The 20,009-nt window shown below is 42.0% G+C and overlaps 1 protein-coding gene across 14 annotated transcripts in view; it reads left to right on the top strand.

Moving 5' to 3' along the window:
- rimbp2a (RIMS binding protein 2a) overlaps nucleotides 1-19,241 on the top strand; it is a 74,810-nt gene extending 55,569 nt beyond the window's left edge. For 11 of the 14 annotated variants that reach the window (XM_052100521.1, XM_052100520.1, XM_052100524.1 and 8 more), the window contains 9 exons: nucleotides 115-243; nucleotides 378-521; nucleotides 711-822; nucleotides 9,195-9,364; nucleotides 9,770-9,938; nucleotides 13,278-13,375; nucleotides 13,541-13,612; nucleotides 14,384-14,533; nucleotides 16,990-19,241. In XM_052100521.1, coding sequence (XP_051956481.1) covers nucleotides 115-243; nucleotides 378-521; nucleotides 711-822; nucleotides 9,195-9,364; nucleotides 9,770-9,938; nucleotides 13,278-13,375; nucleotides 13,541-13,612; nucleotides 14,384-14,533; nucleotides 16,990-17,178 — 1,233 coding nt within the window. In that variant the 3' untranslated portion in view covers nucleotides 17,179-19,241. Of the gene's footprint in view, nucleotides 1-114; nucleotides 244-377; nucleotides 522-710; nucleotides 823-9,194; nucleotides 9,365-9,769; nucleotides 9,939-13,277; nucleotides 13,376-13,540; nucleotides 13,613-14,383; nucleotides 14,534-15,362; nucleotides 15,407-16,989 lie in introns of all 14 variants that reach the window. The other 3 variants (XM_052100532.1, XM_052100526.1, XM_052100533.1) reach the window with 3 other exon arrangements.
- Nucleotides 19,242-20,009: the final 768 nt, after the last annotated feature.

Below are 20,009 nucleotides of genomic sequence, written 5' to 3' on the forward strand. Positions count from 1 at the left end.
TGGAAGAAAAAAGTAGCATGGTTTAAAACAATATGAGGGTGAATAATTGACAGAATTTTCTTTTTTGACTGTCCTTTCCCTTTAAGACTTCTGAAAGTACTATAATATATTTAGATGGAGAGGAGAAGCCAGGGCTTTCACTCTCAAAATTCAGATGAGGAAGAGGATGAGGAAAGCTATCAGGCTCGAAGAAGAGGAGCATCTATGGATGACTTCCTCAGGGGCTCAGAGCTGGGCAGGCAGGTATGGCAGTTTAAGTGATTGCCTTACCAAGTAATAAAAGGAATAACAGGTAAATGATAGTGCTGAATCCTTTGGCCCGTTGGATGTGGTTGTGGTTTTTGTTGCTGTATTGTCTCAAAACATGCATTCCACAGTCTCATTACAGTCACAGTGAAGAGTACCAGACAGAAAGCAGTCGAGGCTCTGACCTGTCAGACATCATGGAAGAGGATGAGGAGGAGTTATATTCAGAAATGCATGAAGAAGGCAGGCGACGGAACTCCCACAATGCACTCAAGGTATCGCAGAGGACAGGGATCTAGACAGACAGACAGACAGACAGATAGATAGATAGACAGATACATAGACAGATAGATATATAGCACAGTATACACTATAGTAATATTACAATCTTTAAGAATAAAGATTATAATATATCTGAATATAACATCCTGACTTTAACAGTTTGGTTTCTCTCCTCATTCAAGACTGGAGGAGGCAGTCAATCTTCAAGTCAGCTGGATCGGGACTCATGTCGGAAGCACCGAGGCCCTCAGCATCGACCCCTCACGGTTCCATCCATTGGTCAGTGCTCTCCCAGTAAGAAATAGGATGTGGAAACTTCTGTTCAGGCCATGTCTGTCCTCCAGCTTTCTTTTTGGCCTCCTAAATGTCCTGATTCATATTTTTTATGTTAAACTGGTAAACATCCATATGCTTGTCAATGTGTGCCAATTACCACTGTGCTTCGACCATAACCATATCCTGTTGCTTTCAGTCTTATAAACCTCTCATATTTATTCAACAACCACCTTTAAATCTGTCATCAAGTTTCCCATAGATGTAACTGTACGTTATGTATCTAGATTGAGGGACAAACAAATTCAAACAACATATGCAGAACAGTGTTGGGGGATAACTAAATATAAGACTACTGTGACAGTAGTTCAGCTGCTTTTAAAAGTGTTGTTTTTCCAGTAAAAATCTGCTTTTTTCCAACAAGTTGTGGTGTAGCACATTAATGGCACATTGTACTGTGCACACACCTTCACAGCCATAATCAACACAGTTCTCTGAACTGACCTCTCTCTAATATGCAGCTTTGTAAAGTCTGATTCATTCTAGTGAATTGGTTTGTTTTGATGGTTTGTTTAAATGAACCAATTCATTAAACTATTAACTGATTCAAGCCCCTTCGTAGAAGTTGTGTGTGCTCAAAACTATGGATCTGATTTTATTGTATTGTTGTATTGTTAAATATTTTAAAAAGTAATTGTCCCTTTAAGTGGCTTTAATGTAGCTAACAACTTTATCAAAAAGGTAGCTTGACTGTACTTTAGCTACTTTCAATTATTCGTTAAAAGTAGTTAAAAGTAACTTTCCCAACACTGGTGCAGAAATATCCAAAATAGTTCAGAAGTAGCATTTCCGTCACGTTAACATCCCTGAATTTGCAAGTTGGGTTTGGGACAAAATAGCCTCACGTGGCATAATGTGATTGGTGTTTCCCTCAGAGATATCCACTGAAAGTAACAGTGAAGGGAACCTCTCTCCCATCAACGAGGATGTTTACTATGGCAGTGTAGCTCGACATAGGACATGGTCCTCCTGGAGGCACGGGGGACACACTCCTTATGGTATGTGTTGCAGCTCCCTTGCCCAACCAAGGCATAATCAAAGCGAGCCCCGATGAGAGAAGAAAAATGTCAAAAATGCATGAACCAAGATGGAAGCTTGTGTTGTTCCTCCACACAGGCAGTAAGATAATGTTGCTTATAGCAACATGTTTGCTCAGAGAATGCTCCTCCCCCTTGCACTGACCAACCAATGGATGCCTGCCAAATATCCCTCGTCTTTTCAACCTGACCACAACCATTCTTTTACTTTGGCCATGCATGACTGAATGGTTAAAGTCAAGGGGGGCATCTTTCGCTGAATGAATGCCACATAATCTGTAATTAGGTAACATTTCACCAACCTAACATGAAGATAAAGCAAACAGTTCCTTGGAATTGACTGCAAAGGCAACTATGTGGAATGCACATTGGGCATGTTGGAGTCAAAATCACAGCTCCGTATATGTGACAGGGACAAAAGGAAACGGTATAGTTTTATCTGGGGCTAATCAGCCCCATCTGATGGTTCATCCTCGGATTTGCATCTCTGCATGGTTACAGTAGCTCAGACTGTGTGTGCTCTCTCTCTGTCTGTCTGTGTACGCCTGTCAGGCTCTCAGTGAAGAGAGTACATGTTTGACTTGCTGCATTTGTAATTGGCTGTCATATGGGTCTTACTCCCAAACATCACACACACAAACACAACAGTGACATGCATAGCCATCGCATTACTGTAAAAAAAAAAAGAAATCTTCAACCCACCCTGGATTGGTGCTTGCAAATAAATGGATTGTCTACAGCGCAAGTATGAAGAAGACACATGCTCACTCAATTGGTCTGTACATTTACATTTATGCATTTGGCAGACGCTTTTATCCAAAGCGACTTACAGTGCACTTATTACAGGGACAATCCCCCCCAGAGCAACCTGGAGTTAAGTGCCTTACTCAAGGACACAATGGTGGTGGCTGTGGGGATCAAACCAGCGACCTTCTGATTACCAGTTCAGTGCTTTAGCCCACTACACCACCACCACTCCAAACACTGAACTGCTTGCTCATTCAAACTGTCTCTCATTGTTAATATTCTCACCTGATATGACTTTATGCTGTTTATCACCTGCTTCAAAAATATCCTTTTGGATGTTTGTATGCTCACATTCAAAACTCTCAAAAGATAAACTTGTACCTTTAAAATGTGCATATTCTTTACATTACAGGACAAGTGTACAGCTAAATTTGGGTAGTTTAGAAACATTGTGGACATCAGGATTATTTATTCAACATCAAGATTTTGCTTTAAGTAATATTCCGGGTTCAATATACAAGTTAAGTTCAATCAACAGCAATTGTGGCAAGATGTTGATTACCACAAAAATGTAATTCGACTTGTCCTTCCTTTACTTAAAAAAAAAAGAAAGCAAAATTCTACTTACATTTAAGCATTTGGCAGACGCTTTTATACAAAGCGACTTACAGAGCCTTTATTACAGGGACAATCCCCCCGGATCAACCTGGAGTTAAGTGTCTTGCTCAAGGACACAATGGTGGTGGCTGTGGGGATCGAACCAGTGACCTTATGATTACCAGTTTACCAGTTGTGATTTAGACCACTACACCACCACCACTCCTACTTAGAATGGAAGTGAATGGGGCCAATTTTTGGATGGTTTAAGGGTAGAAAGGTAAAGCTTAGAATTTTATAAAAGCACTTACATTCATTTATCTTTTAAAAATGGATATTATTTGAGCTGTAAAGTTGTTTAAATCTTCATTTTTTTCAGTCATTTTAGGGTTCACGTCATCATGGCAATGAAGATTTAAAACTGGATATAACTTTACACAGAAAAGGGCAGTAAACTATTTTATCACAAAACAAAAACATACTGTATTGTCTTGTGGCTATACTTTTGAAATGGTGGGTATTTTTACATTTACGAATTGGCTCAATTCACTTCTATTTTAAGTGCCTCGCTGTCACCCAGATAATTTTTATGATATGAAAGAAAAGGAGGGACAAGTGGAAATACATTTTTGTAGTAATCAACATTATGCAACAAATGCTGTCGATAAATGTATTCTTTATTCTTAAAATAAAGAATAAATTTAAATAAAATAAATAGCTAAATAAACATCAGTACTGTTTAGTTTCAGTCAAATGATGACCATTAAAATAAAGAATAAATACAAAAAAATAAATAGCTAATTAAATATCAGTAGTACTGTTTAGTATCAGTCAAATGCAGACTATTTACTATTAATACTGCCAGTCAATTAGGGTTGTAAAATGATAAGCATTTACACCTGCTGAGACAAGAGGAAAACTGCTGCACCATATTCTCCTAAACAAGTTCAGGGGAAACTTTCAAAGGTGGAAAACCAGACTTTTAAATATAAAATTTTATAAATGCAGTATGTATTTTACAAACTAGTTATCAACTTACTGAGAAGACACTGCTCAACTCCACACCTCTTAACTCCACCTTGTCTGCAGAGCCACCGTCAACTCAGCTCCATAAACAATGTAGTCGGAGCGTGCTCTGCTGGACAAACTGTTCTGACACCAATTCTAAAGCATTGTTTTCTGCATTATATGTTCTGAAAAAGAGTTTTCATATCGTTTGGTTACATATGTAACCTCCGTTCCCCGAGGGAGGGAACGACACGTTGTGTCGGAGAAGCGACACTAGGGGTCTCTCTTGAGCGCCGATATCCACCTCTGATCTATGAAAAAAGGCCAATGAGAGTTGGCAGCCAGTATTTGCATGTCCCGCCCCAGGACATACGGGTATTTAAGCGGCGCAAATACGGGAGTTCATTCAGGATTTTTCTGAGGAGCTCGGTTCAGCGACATGGCGGAGGAAAGACACAACGTGTCGTTCCCTCCCTCGGGGAACGGAGGTTACATACGTAACCAAACGTTCCCCTTCTGTCGCTCTCTCCACGTTGTGTCGGAGAAGCGACACTAGGGGACCCATTCCAATTTTGCCATGTGCTGAACCGTGTACGTGAAGTGCCGATACAGAGGCGGGCAGGGATTCATCCAGTGCCACGCATCGTCTGTACCCGGCTGCACGTACCCTTCCCCAATGCCCCATACGAACATCGGGATCCTTCTAGTTACCCTGAGAGGGGAACAAGGCGATGTTTGCCAACATGGGAGCGGGCCAGCCTGGCTGGGCCTCTTTTCTCTCTATGTTTCTCGCATAGAGCAATCACAGCCGGGGCCCTTACATGCATATAGGGAAGGGGGCCTTACCCGGACCTTGCGGAGACCACACCTGCCCTTTTTCTTGGGGAGGAAAAGTGGTAGACACGTCACACGGCCGTCTTAGGGCTCGTGTGGAAAGTATGGTGCGGTGGTAGATCCAGCCTTGAAAGGGGGGAGTTGCTACAGCACGGCAACCGGGGCAGCTGTAACTGCCTAAGGGAGACACGGGGGTCCGCTCGTAAGGGGACAGAACCGTGGAAATACACACAGGGGGAGTCCGAGCAGGAGGCCTTACCTGTGGAGCACCTATACCAGTACAGGGTAGCCATCAGGGTAGCCGCAGTGGCTTGGGCCGGCGAGTTCCTCCGCTGAACCGCGGACCCGGAGGGCTGGGGAGGAATCGACCAGGGTCCCGACTCGGAGTGGGGCGCCCTGGGAAAAAAGGCGCACTACTTAACCTTGACGTCAGGAAAAGGGCGCTGGGCGCAAGCAATCCACCCGGCCGGTCGGGTGGATTGACGCAACTGACTCAACGCGGAGGTTGTAAAACCTCGCGAAGGTGTTGGGTGTTGCCCGAGTCTGGGCAACACCCAACTGGACTCGAGTCTGGAGCCAGTGCTGGAGTGGTCTCATATGCATCAACCCCAGCGGCGCAACCGCCGCGGAGGACGCCATATGCCCCAGGAGCCTCTGGAAAAGTTTTAGAGGGACCACTGTGCCTGGCTTGAAGGAAGCGAGGCAATCCAGCACCGACTGAGCACGCTCGCTCGTGAGACGTGCTGTCATTGAGACTGAGTCTAACTCCAACCCGAGAAAAGAGATGCTCTGAACCGGAGTGAGCTTGCTCTTTTCCCAGTTGACCTGAAGCCCCAAGCGGCTGAGGTGCCGGAGCACCTGGTCTCTGTGTGTGCATAGTAACTCTCGAGAGTGTGCTAGGATAAGCCAGTCATCGAGGTAGTTGAGAATCGCGGATGCCGGCTACTCGTGAGCGGGGCAAGAGCCGCCTCTGCGATCTTCGTGAAGGCGAGGGACAGAGACAGGCGAAGGGGAGGACTTTGTACTGAAACGCCTGGCCGTCGAACGCGAACAGTAAGAAGAGTCGGTGTCGTGGCAGAATTGAGGCGTGGAAGTACACGTCCTTCAGGTCTACCGCTGTGAACCAATCTAGATGCTGAGCGCCAGCCAGAATATTTCTCTGCGTGAGCATTTTGAGCGGGAGTTTTAACAAGGCCCGATTGAAAACTTCGCAGGTCCAGGATTGGTCAGTAAGCTGCCGCCTTTCTTGGGTACAATGAAGTAAGGGCTGTAGAAACCCTTCCTCATTTCGGTTGGAGGGACGGGCTCTACAGCGCCCTTGGCTAAGAGGGTCGCGATTTCGCGTCGCAGGGAACTGGCATGCTCGCCGTGTACTGCGGAAGCGGACGCCCTGAAAGGGGCGGAGCCGAGCAAACTGAATTGCGTAACCGAGTCGAATGGTCCGGTGCAGCCAGCGAAAACCACGTTTCCCAGCTCTGCGCTAGGGGCACCAAAGGGACGAGTATTTTGGACGTACCCGGCGGGGCCTCGCAGCGGGGTGGAACAGGTAATGCAGCGTCGGGCGGCTTCGTTGCGGCCTTGGACTGGGGTGCTGAGAATAGACTCAAAGCATTTACCTTGCTCCGCGCACCTGGCAGGGAGCGGGTTCGTGACTGAGGAGGAGGTCTGCTGGCGTCCTCTGGACTCGTCTGAACCGGCCGGCCGGGGGGCAGTCGTAGGCAGGCGGAAGGCGGGATAGCCGCGTCCGGTGTACCGGGACTGTCGTAATCTGAAAGCAGATTGCCGTGAGAATGGCATTTGCGGGCCAGGTGACCCAGAGGCAAAGGAAATAGCTCTTTTATTGAGAATGTGGGTACCACAGCCCCCATCAGGTTTTGAAAAAACAAAGGATTCTCCTCCCGGCCCTCCACCGGGGGACAGAGCGGTCTTACCACCTCCGGAGCTAACGTCTTGGGCTCTGGGTTGGCTGTCTCAGGAGCGGCTTGGGAGCCTTCCGGGTCCTAGAGGGGGTTCAGTGAGACAGGGGCATCGCGCCGCCTGCGGGTGCTTCGACGCTGGGGCTGAGAGCTGGGCCCGGGTTGAGGCGGAGCAGGAGCTGGTTTCTTCACGAGGGGACGCCCTCGTGGCAGACAGGGCAGGGCCCGTGGCGGCAGGTGTCTGGCGGGGCATGATGTGAGAGATGGCCTCCGTCTGCTTCTTCACCGCGGAGAACTGTTGGGCGAAGTCCTCGACGGTGTCGCCGAAAAGGCCAATCTGGGAGACAGGTGCGTCTAGGAAGCGGTTCTTGTCGGCCTCACGCATCTCGACCAGATTGAGCCAGAGATGGTGTTCCTGGACCACTAGGGTGGCCATCGCCTGTCCGAGTGCCTGCGCTGTGGCCTTCGTCGCTCTCAGGGCGAGGTCGGTCGCTGAGCGCAGTTCCTGCAGCACATCAGGATCAGGTCCACCCCCGTGCATGTTTCTGAGTGCTTTGGCCTGGTGGACTTGCAGGAGGGCCATCGCATGCAGGGCGGAGGCAGCGCGTCCAACCGCACTGTAGGCCTTCGCGTTGAGCGAGGATGTTGTCCTACAGGGCTTGGATGGGAGTACGGAGCGGCCACGCCAGGAGGTAGGGATACCGGGGCATAGATGTACGCAACTGCCCTATCGACCTGGGGAATCGCCCCGTATCCATGGCGCTCTCCGCCGTCGAGGGTGGTGAGAGTGGAGCGGGTGGCACCTAGACGAGCGGAGAGTGGGGCTCTCCACGTAGACGTCAGCTCGTCATGCACCTCCGGAAAAGCGGGACCGGGGGATGCGAGGCCATGAACGGCGCTGCCCCCAGGAACCAGTCATCCAACCGTGAAGGCTGTGGGGAGGATGGAGGGTTCCAATCCAACCCCACACTCACGGCGGCCCGGAAAGCATGTCAGACATCTGAGCGTCGGCCTCAGCCTGGGCCTGCTGGCCCGAAGGCGGCAGTCCAGGGGAGTCCTCGGCATCAGACATCACACTCTCCGATGCAGCGGCGAGCTCATCTGCTTCAGGCTCGGGAGGATAGACAGCTGGGCCGTGAGGCGAGCCGCTATCGCCGCGAGCATAGACGGGGACCAGCGAGTGTGTCGGGGAACGGGAGGTTCGCGGGGGGCTACCCGGCGAAACTGCACCCGCTGCCGCCCCCAAATCGCCCCCAGCGCCAACCGCATCGTCCTCAACCCCCTGGGAAGAAGGAGCAATGCTGGGTGCAGCTGGGGTGGCTTGCTCTCTGTTGAAAGCAAGCCGCGACCGCAACGTGGTCATGGTCATGTTCTCGCAGTGAGAACATGAGCCATCCACAAACGCCGCCTTGGTGTGATCGCGGCCCAAACACACGAGACAGCGCCTGTGGCCGTCTGAAGCGGAGAGCACTCTACGCATCCAGGAACAACACAGGGGCGGAAGGGCATCTTGAAAAGACGGCGTCCTGAAAAGGACGTTCAACGCCGCTGTGTTTTGCTCTTTTAGAGAAATTCACTCTTTTAAGGGAAATAACTCTTTTAATACACAGTATGTGTGTGTGTGTCTGCGCTGTCGAAGCGCTCAGGGGCAACAATGCATGCCGTGCAATGCGAAAGAGAAAGCCGCTGTTGTGCGCCGTCAAGATCCAACAGCATGCAGATCATCAGAGGAAACAGGAACGTTAGTGGTGTGTAACTCGCAGCAAACTCGCAGGATTTTAAGAAGTATTTTATCCAGGGCTAATCAGATCATGATCATGATTAATCAGAAAATCAATATTTATACCCAGCCCTAGTTTAAGTGAAAGTATATTTAGTCACCATTTTTTCAAAGTATTTAGCTGTTGTAGCTTACTTATTGTTTCATTGAAGTAGTCCTTTGATGTGTCAAATATTTTTTTTTTTAAAGCACACATTTTCCTTTAATTAAAATTAAAACGAGGTCATAAAACCTGCTTGTGTTTTTAATACACAAATTTAAAATTGTTAATAAAGATGAAGTAGCTTACTACATGTCACATTGCAGGTCACTACTGTCACAACTTGAAATGTCATGTCAGCTACCCATTTGCTATGTTGTGGTAATATGGTGCCAGTTATAAACTGTCTTTGTGTTTTATCTCTCCTGTTTTAGATGGCTACCGGGACCGAAGCCGGCGTTCTCCTCCTTGCTACGAAGAGTCTGAGAAGGAGGATCAGTTCCGAATCTTTGTGGCCCTGTTCGACTATGACCCTCTTTCCATGTCACCTAACCCTGATGCCGCTGATGAGGAGCTCCCTTTTAAAGAGGGACAGATCATCAAGGTTAAATGCTACTCAGCAGGGGTTAAATTATCTGCTTGTAATTGGCAGTCCTTTAGACCTTATTCATACTAGTGCCATCTTTGATCTTTTTATTTCATTTTTAATGGCAATGACAATGAGGCTGTGAGAGATAGACTTACCATCTCTTCAATGGCACGAACGGATTAAATCTGTATAAAGCTCCTACATCACATCTGATTTTCCACAACTCATGTGGTCTGGTGCTCTTTGTATACTGAATTTTCTTGGCCAGATATTTTATCAATGTTTTGTCAGTCGATCCAAAAACACTTTAAACTGCAGTACAGCCCATTGAAGAGACTGTAATACTATCCCTCACAGCCTCGTTTTCATTCCTATTAAAAATCAAAGATGGTGCTAACATCCCTCTATCTTATGCCTTAGGTGTATGGGGATAAGGATAATGATGGCTTTTATCACGGGGAGATCCGGGGCAGGTCAGGACTTATTCCCTGTAACATGGTGTCAGAGATCCGTGCGGAGGATGATGAGACCATGGAGCAGCTCATGAAACAGGGATTTCTCCCTCTCAACACTCCTGTGGACAGAATAGGTTGGTGTCTTCAATCACATATTTAACGAAACATACTTCAAATGTTGCAAATATAAAATATTCAGTAAATATACGTATGTACTATTGTTACCTAATGTGCAATTTTACTTTCTTAAGGCATACTTACTTTCTTAAAGCATACTGTGCAGTCAGGGGCATAGATTTTAGTGAAACATGAATTAGAACTATTGTGTCAGATGTGAAGGTGAAGGAGAATTTATGCATCAGGTGCTTTGATACAAAAGATTTCCACATAGAATCCACCTGCAGATCCTCACTCAAGCGTCCTCATTAAGCTTCGTCTGTTCTTGTTTCAATTGTTTTTCATATAAACATGCGCTATGCGAAAGTCTTTTTGCCTCATTTTGCTGTGTTTTTAAATGCCATAAAATTACTTAAACTGGTCTCGAGACACCTTGTTCTTCCTGATACATTGCACTGTATCTTGCTTTTTTAGCACAAGAACAAGCTTGGTCTAAACCGCGGTCAGAAATTAACAAGGTCTCAGGGTAAAACTGCCACTGAAGGTGACAAAAATGACCCTGAAATTGAAAATGTGGGGGCAACATAAAACTGCCACTTATGATTTTATTTTTATTTTTATTCTAGACCTAATACATACCTATCACATGAAATTATTTGATGTTTATTTAAATGTATAGGTAACCTCTTATCTGATTATTCAGGTTGAACAAAGTTTTATAAGGGATTCATTTGAAGAATTTGATGTAACACAATGATGTCATATTGTCATATTTTGTATGGTTAGAAAAAATATGCTCTAACAATTCCCTCATAATGGTGAAAAATGCCCCTTAAAACATCTCCAGGTCGAAAATGTTGCCCCTTAATAGAAAAGTTAATTTCTAATACTAGTCTAAATATGCTCTTTTAGAAATGTTTTAGCCAATTGTTACATAAATGCTTTTATGATTAGTAAATTATATTCACCCTTTGCTATATTGAAAGCACTATAACTAAACATTTTATTATGTTTTACCTTGTGAATTTCCTTTTTTTTGTATTTTTAAATGTACAGTAATTTCAAATCAGATGGTTGCAGCACACTCCATAAAAGTTGGGATGGTCGAGTGTTTACCATTGTGAAGAATCACCATTTCTTCTAATAACACTTATTAAGCATTAAGGTACTGAAGACACAAGTTTGTTAAGTTTAATAAGTGGAATTTTCCCCCATTCATCCATTATGCAGGTCTTCAGCTGCACAATTGTACGGGGTCTTTGTTGCCGTATTGTGCGCTTCATAATGCACCACACATGCTCAATTGGAGATGGCCAGGAATGCAGGCAGGCCAATCTAGCACTCACACGCTCTGCTTATTCGGCCAGTATGTGGTTTGAAGTTGTCCTGCTGAAAATCCGGGACATCCCTGGAAAAGAAGGTGCTGGATGGCAGTATGTGCTGCTCCAAAATTTGTACATATCTGTCTGCATTAATGATGCCCTCACAGATGTGTGAGTTACCCATGACAAGGGCACTGACACACCTCTGGCCCATACAGACACTGGATTTTGGACCTGACGCTGATAACAGCTTGGATGATCCTTATCCTCCTTGGCCTGGAGAACATGACAGCCGTGTTTTTCAAAAATAATTTTAAATGTGGACACATTTGATTAAAAAAATAATAGTATATATATATATATATATATATATATATATATATATATATATATAACTATATTGTGCATTGTAGAGGGTGAAATGCCAGTTTGTCTTTGGAGAACATTGTTCTTAAAGTGCTGGATTATTTGCTGAAGCATCTGTTGGCAAATTGACAAGTCTCGAATGATCCTTTCTCTTGAAGGACTAGGCTGTTTTTGGAGGCTCCTTATATGACATGATTGCCTTCCCTGTTTAGCATCTTCTGTTTCACATTGCCTTGTTATTTTAACTGGTCAAATTGTTAATTGTCTTAAATTGCCCCTGTCTCAACTTTTTTGGAGTGTGTTGCAATCATCTGATTTAAAATTACTGTACATAAAAAAAAACTAAGAAATTCCCAAGGTAAAACATAATATAATGTATAGTTGGAGTGTTTTCAATTTTGAAAAAGGTGAAAAATAATTTATAAATCACTAATTTTTGTTTTTATTAGCATTTTTTTATACTGTCCCGTTTTTTGGAATTGGGGTTGTGCTTCAGATGTAATAAAATGCCAAATGTGTTTGAAATGAAAAGGAAATGGATGACTTTTTCTGAAGTAGTTATTTTGAGTAAGCATTATCTTAATTTGTTACTCAGAAAAGCATCTTGCTTTCTCAAAATTATTTGCATTAGATGAAAAATTTTGCCTTTTAACTTTTGCCCTGGTATCTACTGTACACAACATCACTTTAAACGCCCTAGGGGCTTGTGACAAGGAGGAGGGCATGGCTGGGCTGTGATGGAGCACAGCCAGTGCTGAATCAGCTGATCAGTGGGAGAGCAAGATTAAAGCCAGCCGAGACGGTTCGTAAGAGAGAGAGAGACGCACGCGGCCACGTTGCACATGTGTCTGTGTTTGTTTACGTTTGTTTTAAGTTGAGTTTCTCATGAAAGTTTACGTTGACTGTTCTGCCGGTTCCCTCCTTGCCCATCCTTGAACGAGTGTCTCCGGCTGCCCTTTATCTCGCTCTCATGCTGATAAACTGATTCAGCACTGGTGTGCTCCATCACTGCCCGGCCATGACCTCCTCCTCATCACAGTAGTCTATTAGTGTCATTAATAACTGCTATTTCTCTTCTTGATGTGGACATGACTCACCTAATGCTTATCGTGAGCCGTCCTTCTTTACTCCTCCATTACACAAAAGCCATCTGCAGCTGCATAAATGTATTTACACAGCAACAGTCACAGGAAACAATGTATCATGCACCCTACTAAACATCTTTTAGTAGATGTTAATTATATTATGATGCTTTCCAGATGGCAGGATCTAAAACAGACATCTCTGAGATGTACGTTTGCTATTTGGGTAATGGGGGCTGAATACAGTTACTTCATTTTTGTATTCTGAATATGTAACACCATTACATGTATTCCATTACAGCCCAGCCCTGTATACACTGTATACTGTCTACTATTATTTTGTGCAAAGTCATCTTAACTTTTGGCTCCTCAATCAAGAACTTCTCAAGAAAGACATATTAAAATCTGGTGATATTTATTTAGGGTGTACTACCAAGTTGTTGGATACTTTTCTTTTTAGAAAACTTAGGGTATTCTAAGCATTACATTTTGCATTCCCTGCACAGTATTCATACATATATAGTATGTACAGTTTGTGTTTTCATGCTTTCAAAACATAGCCATCCTCTCTACTCCTCTTCAACAGAACAAAATAGGAGAGGTCGCCACCCAGTGGCCACTAGAAGAATGGTTGCATTATACGACTACGACCCCAGAGAGAGCTCCCCAAATGTGGATGTTGAGGTGTTACAAAACATACATACTTACGCATATACTGTATATATATATATATATATATATATATATATACGCACAGTATATGGGCCTATTTGTTCTGATGCATTCTCAGGATGTTAATCTGCTGAATAGGATTGTATATACTTGCTGATGATGTATTTTCTCACCCAGGCTGAATTGACGTTTTGTGCTGGTGACATCGTTGCAGTTTTTGGGGATATTGATGAAGACGGATTCTATCATGTAAGTATAGTTGTTGTGTTGACTGGTGTGGGAATTTTACAGTGACTTTCAGGGGTGTCAACTTATTTAAAGACATTTCTGTAGGAAATTTCCTGTCCGCAGTCTGTTCAAATCCGCCTCTCGCAACCCAAAATTGCCTTTTTCCTAAAAAAAAAGTTTCCTAAAAAACGTCATGCAGTTGTGTCACATGACTCTTTACACCAGAAGTTCAATCCTTAAATTACAGTGTAGAGTCTTGTAAACAGTATTCAGGCGGTTTTATTTAATAGAAATTTCATTGACGTGCGGTAGCATGAGATAAAAGGCAAGCGAAAATTATATCCTGGAAGGGGTTTGGGTCAGCTCCAAAAGGTACACTTCCACAAGCAGTCAGGGTTAGGGAAAGGTGTAGGTGCTCTGTATGTCTTTGCTGGTGGTTTGTAACTACCGCCCCTTTTTGGAGCTCGGCATGCAGCTATATTTCTCTCCACAAACCCCCTCATAATTAGCACTGTTGCACACTCCCACTGTTATGTGCTGAGTATTTCACTATAGACCTTATTCACATTAGCGCCACATTTGAATTTTTTACATGAATGAAAATGGGGTCATGACATATATACTCACCGTCAATGGCATGCACTGTATAAATCTGTATAAAGCTCCTAGATCACACCTACTTTTGGGAAATATGTTTTTATTTTATTTTTTTATGTTTCATCAGTAGAATGATCCAAAATAATTCTATTAAAATACAGTACATCCCATTTAAGAGACTTTTTTATCTTCCAGGGTGAGCTTAACGGACATCGGGGCTTGGTTCCATCTAACTTTCTAGAAGAAGTGCCTGATGATGTGGAGGTCTACCTGACGGACTCTCCATCCCACCACGGTCAGGAAGAGCCAACTCCGGCACTGGTGCAGCGCCCAGAGGCCAAACGGGTACACCATCGCCGTTCTCAACGCTAGGCCCTGTGTCCATTCATCCTCCGTTTGAGTTAACGGTCCTCTCGCCGTCTCTGTGTTTTCTTGTGCTTGTTTGTTTTTTCGTTGTGTGACCGTGGTGGTGGTTTCCAGTCCAACCTTTCTTGCTTTATGAAAGGGAGAAGCAAAGCCAGCTGCAAACAGAGCATTTCAGAGCATAGAGAGAACAAAACTCTGTTAAGAGAACGAATGCTTGTAGAGCATCATCACAGGACTGTAGGGGAAAGGCCACATTTCATTCCTGCTCTGGACTTTGAATAAAATCACAAAGCTCCTTTGCACTGAAACACTACTAAGTGAAACTGTATGCATTAGTGAAAGTGATTTCTGACCCTATTAAAAGACTAATTTGGAAATTATTCTAGGATGTCATCACAAGAGACGCATGCCTGTTTTTTTTTCCAGAATTGACCAAATACCTTTTATATAATGCATACATCACTCAAAATGTTGTATTTCTTTGAGGAGGCTTTGTTTCTTAGTGTATGTTACACATCTTCAAAACTCTGTTTTTCAGATCATATGAACTAGCAGAACATCATCCCATCTCTTCCAGAGAGACTAAAATGTTAACATTCCTGCTGTAAATAAAATAAATCAAAATAAACGAAGAACTGAAACAATCATGTATTTTTGCTATTGGACATTTAGTGAACATACTGTATATGCTCATTTGTGTGTATGTGTTGTTGTTTTTGTTTTTCCCCTCACGTTTGATGTTACTTAATGATTGCTGCATTCTAATTTTCTTTTTTCCCACTGGCTTTGCAAAAAAAATAAAAAAAAGGACTACTGTTCATTTCCCACCCTAGCAGACTCATGTCTTGCTAGGTAAGTTAAGCAACTCGGGATACCAGTCAAAGGTCTCATGCAAGGGATTTTATGCAGATGCTCTTTGTATTATTATTATTATTTATTTATTTTTACGGACAAATTATATAATTGGAATTTTCGCATTGGGGTCTCTCTGTTATGTTGTTTTCAGTGTACTCATTACTGTATAAGCCTTAGTTGGGTTCAGGGTTGCTTAAATGAATATTACAAGTAAATTATAGTTGCAACTATAGTATAGTAATTATAGTAAACAGAATTATAGTACAAGTAAAGCTCAATCAACAGCACTGGAATCAGTGGTGTAGCCAAGGGTGGGAATTAGACCCAGGCCCACCCAGAATATTACATATTATTCTTTGACTTCAAATATATATTAATAAAATTGTTTAAAAAAAATTGATAAATCCTGATTTTTGAAAGTGTGAAAGAACTGATTAAATGCTGTGCCTTTCTGTTGTTCAGGGACATTTGTTTAAAAAAAGAATTTGGCCAAAAATTTGGCTCATCTTTTTACCCAAATGTTTCCTGGCTACACCCTTGACTAGCAGAATATTGATTACCACAAAAATGTATTTTGACTTGTCCCTCCTTTTCTTAAAAAAATGAATCTGGGTTAGAGTGAGGCACTTACAGTGGAAGAGAATGGGGCCAATTTGTAAACTTTAAAATGTACACTGTTTCAAAAGTATAAAAGCAAGATGTAAACAATATTCATGTTAACATGATTTTAGCGGGATACAATTGTGAATTGTTTTCTTTAAAAGTTATATCTGATTTTAAAACTTTGTTGCCATGATAACAATGCCATAAACCCAAAAACAATGATTTAAATAATGTTGCATCTCAAATAATAGACAATTTTATAACAGAATACTTAATGTGTTCTTTTCTAAGCTTAACATTTCTTCCTTTAAACCCTCTTGAATTGGCCCCATTCACCATTTTAAGTGCCCAACTGTAACCCAGATTTTTGCTTTAAACAAAATGCTAATAAAAAATTGGGATGAAATAATTTTTTTGTGGTAATCAAAATTATGCCACAAATGCCATCCATTGAGCTTAACTTGTATTTAAACCGGAATATTTCTTTAATAAGGTTTATATACTGTATTATTCAGTTTCTTCAAATATTTTGTTTATCTGTCTTTAGAAACAGATATTTACTTCTTATGCCAGTGCATTAGACTAAAATGGTATCTACAGTTGGTTCTCGATGTGTTGTGTGCAGTTCATGTGGTTTCAAATCTGTGTTTTGGTACTTAAATTACAAAAAAAGGCCCTCTCACATTTTGAACACAGTCAAATACAAATGTAATATTTTTGGAAGCAGATTCATACGAAAAATGTTTACCTCAAAAAATATCTTGCATAAGTGGTTTATGTTCGCTGGTTAGCTGGAGTTCAAATACAATAGTTCATTAGTATTGTGGCTCTTTCTTTCTTGGAACATTTCTAATTTTGTGTCTTATGCGGCTGATCTGGACTGTGTTTTAGGTGTGAAGAAGGCAGATGATCAGGCAAACGATAGGCTTTCTGTGTAATATTCCATAATTTCTTCCTCCCCATGGATGTTTCATTAGGTGCCTGTGGAAACTACGGTCCCAGTTCCAGCCCCTGGAAGACCATCCTCTCCCACTGTGCGTCCTTTGCTTCCCGTTGGTCCAATGAGACAATTGAGCCCTGCCAGGGGTCCACGAGATTTGGCCTCGAAAAAGAAAAAAGGACTGCTTTCTAAAGGGAAGAAACTGCTCAAAAAGTTCTCAAAGTAACTGTATGAGTTTGATTTCAAATTAAGCATACAGAAGAATTTCTCTCTTAAAAAGGAAATTACAAAAAAACCCCAAGGTGTTGTTGAAATCTATAGTGAATGTTTCTCTCTCTCTCTCACACACACACACAAGAAAAAACATCTGTGGCTCTCTTATTAACATGCCATGTACACAAAATGAAATAGAATAATAGAGGGATACATAAATATGCCACTCATGTGTCAATGAGTTTTGGCAGAATGAAGGCATCTATCCATACTGTGATGTAGAGGACAAAAATATGTTAATAATTAATTAATTATTTCCATTGTTATTTCATTATTTTGATATACCAAATCAAAGTGCTGGATTTTAAACAAAAATATTTAATCTCATAGATATTACTCGCATATGGTGTGATGTAGCAGCAGCCGCTTGGTGAAAAAAAAGCACTTCAAATATGGCCTGACATGATCAATAATATAGCAGTAAACGATTGCTATAAACCTCATGACCATATTAAGTGCATTAGTCCGGTACACAAAAGGACAACACTCAAAACGCTTGGTTGAATTCAAATACATTTTCATTTAAAATAGTTTCTCGAAAGGTGGTCAAGGCATAAGGTGAGACTGATCAGGACTGTCTATGAGCAAATCCTTTTATACATTGCTGTGGCCTTCATCTAAACTCAGTATGACGTATTACCTTCATCTGATGTCTCCACACATCAGTCTTTGCCAAGTATTTACCTTTTGCTTGCTCGAAGATCAGCCTTTTCTGTGTTTATCATGAGAATGACTCTGACATTATAAAAATACAATGGAAACTTTGCATTTGGCTTTCAAATGCACAATCGGTGTGTGTTCTTGGTGAATGACTTGTGTGTTTCAGTGGGTGTTTGTCCACTTTGCATCCATGTTTGTGCAAACCTTCAACTGAAAGGGACAAATGTTGTTATGACTTGTGTGATCATGTGATGTGCTACTAATTACACAGTGTTTCCTGTTCCTTTCTGAAGTTATTACGGGTGGTGTCATCATCTCAAGAAGAAATATTTAAGCAAAGATGGTGTCTTGGTGTCTACTCAAATTCCACTGGTTTACATGCACTTCATTTGGGGCTGGTTATGAGAACGTAATGCATAAGCCTAGAAGACATTTCTTTGCTGCTGTTATCATTGGCTGTTTTTCCTGAAGACTTTGCTTTCTTAGGTAGACACAAACACCATGTAATAGTCCCTTTGCTAGTGGTCAGAGGACCTCACAGTAAATATTCTCAGTAACCAATATACAGGTTGAATAATATCCTCAGGCAAAACTACCTATGATGGCTCAGTTGTCTCAAGCTATAATCTAGTAGTTTACATTAAGGGCAAAATCTCTTGCATTAACACTAAACATCTTGCCCCGCATTTCGAAATGCAATTGCAAGGTTGGGCCAACATCTTTGTGGTGGCATCTCACGATAATGTGGCCAGTTAGTTTTAGATTGCACTCTTGAGTGGTTTAATCAGGGTAAAAACTGTGTACGTTTTTGTTTTGTCTTTTTATTTGTTTGTTCAAAAAAAAAAAAAAAGAAAAAAGAAAAAAAAAAAGTAAAATTACTCTATTCTACTGAAGCATTTCATTTGCTATATATGGCATATGGCCTATTTGAAGTGAATGGACTTTACCTGTAGAAGAAGTTTCGAATTAAAAGCATGGATGGACAGCAAAAAAGGATTGTATGAAATGTTCAGCTGCCTGTATTGTAACATCATTTTGCCAAAAGAAAATAAATAAATAAATAAAATGACATATATTTTCATTTAACAGAAATGTCTAGGATCTAAAGTGTTCATTTGTGACTGGATGTTGTAACTGTTTGTAGACAAACTCTTTTGTAGGCTACCTTGAATCCATTTGTAGATAATTCATAAATGATTAGGCTATACTTAATTTACAGATTTCAGACTTTTTTCAGTGCGTGTAATTGTTTGCCATAGAATCTTTAGGAAAAGATTCTCAAGTCTGCTGTGCTCGCTCTGTGGGATAAAGAAAACAAAAGAGAAGATGGTCTATATAAATGGACTTGTGTGGCTGTGCATGTGTACAATTGTGTAAAATATTTGTTTTTCTATCAAAATAAATGTAATATTTTTCAAAATAGGTCTTGATATTTTCATGGCAAATCGCCAGTCTCAAATCGCATTCATATTGCCCTAATGTTTCCCAACAGCAAATGCTACAATTAAACTCTGAAAGCCCTGTAGATGGCAGTGTTGACTTCTACATCTCTGCACTGCCCGCTGCAGGGATCGTGAGTAAAATTACGAGTTTTTCTTTTTATTTCAGAATTGGAATAGCTGTTTATTTGTACGTTGACTGTTGTGAATGTTGTCTTTTATTGGTGACGTCTGTACGTTAATCCTAGAGGATAGGCAATTATATTCATAGGTTGATTTACTCGATAAGTGTCTGTCAAAACATTAGGCTACTCTGGGTGAGTTCGGAATGGCATAATACCATACTATAATTACATACTACTTCTAAAAACAGTGCGTCCGAAATAGACACAATTAATAAAAATTTTGACGGGTCACAGGAATGAAAACTAATCTGTGAGTGATAGACGTGTATTTTCCATGGATTATATTGTTGTATTTGTGTTAAAGCTGAAGTGTGTAACTTCAGCGCCACTAGCGCCACCAAACGGAATTGCAAAAATAAACATTAGCTGTGTCCCACATGACACTATGCACAATATTCACTACAGTATGCACTCAGCCATGTAGTGTATGGATTTTCAAAGTGTTCTATGGTCCCAAGCTGACAGAGTTTCAAACTCACGCAATGCGTTGCTGCTAGATT

Source organism: Xyrauchen texanus, chromosome 31 (assembly GCF_025860055.1).
Source record: "Xyrauchen texanus isolate HMW12.3.18 chromosome 31, RBS_HiC_50CHRs, whole genome shotgun sequence".
Lineage (NCBI taxonomy): Eukaryota > Metazoa > Chordata > Actinopteri > Cypriniformes > Catostomidae > Xyrauchen > Xyrauchen texanus.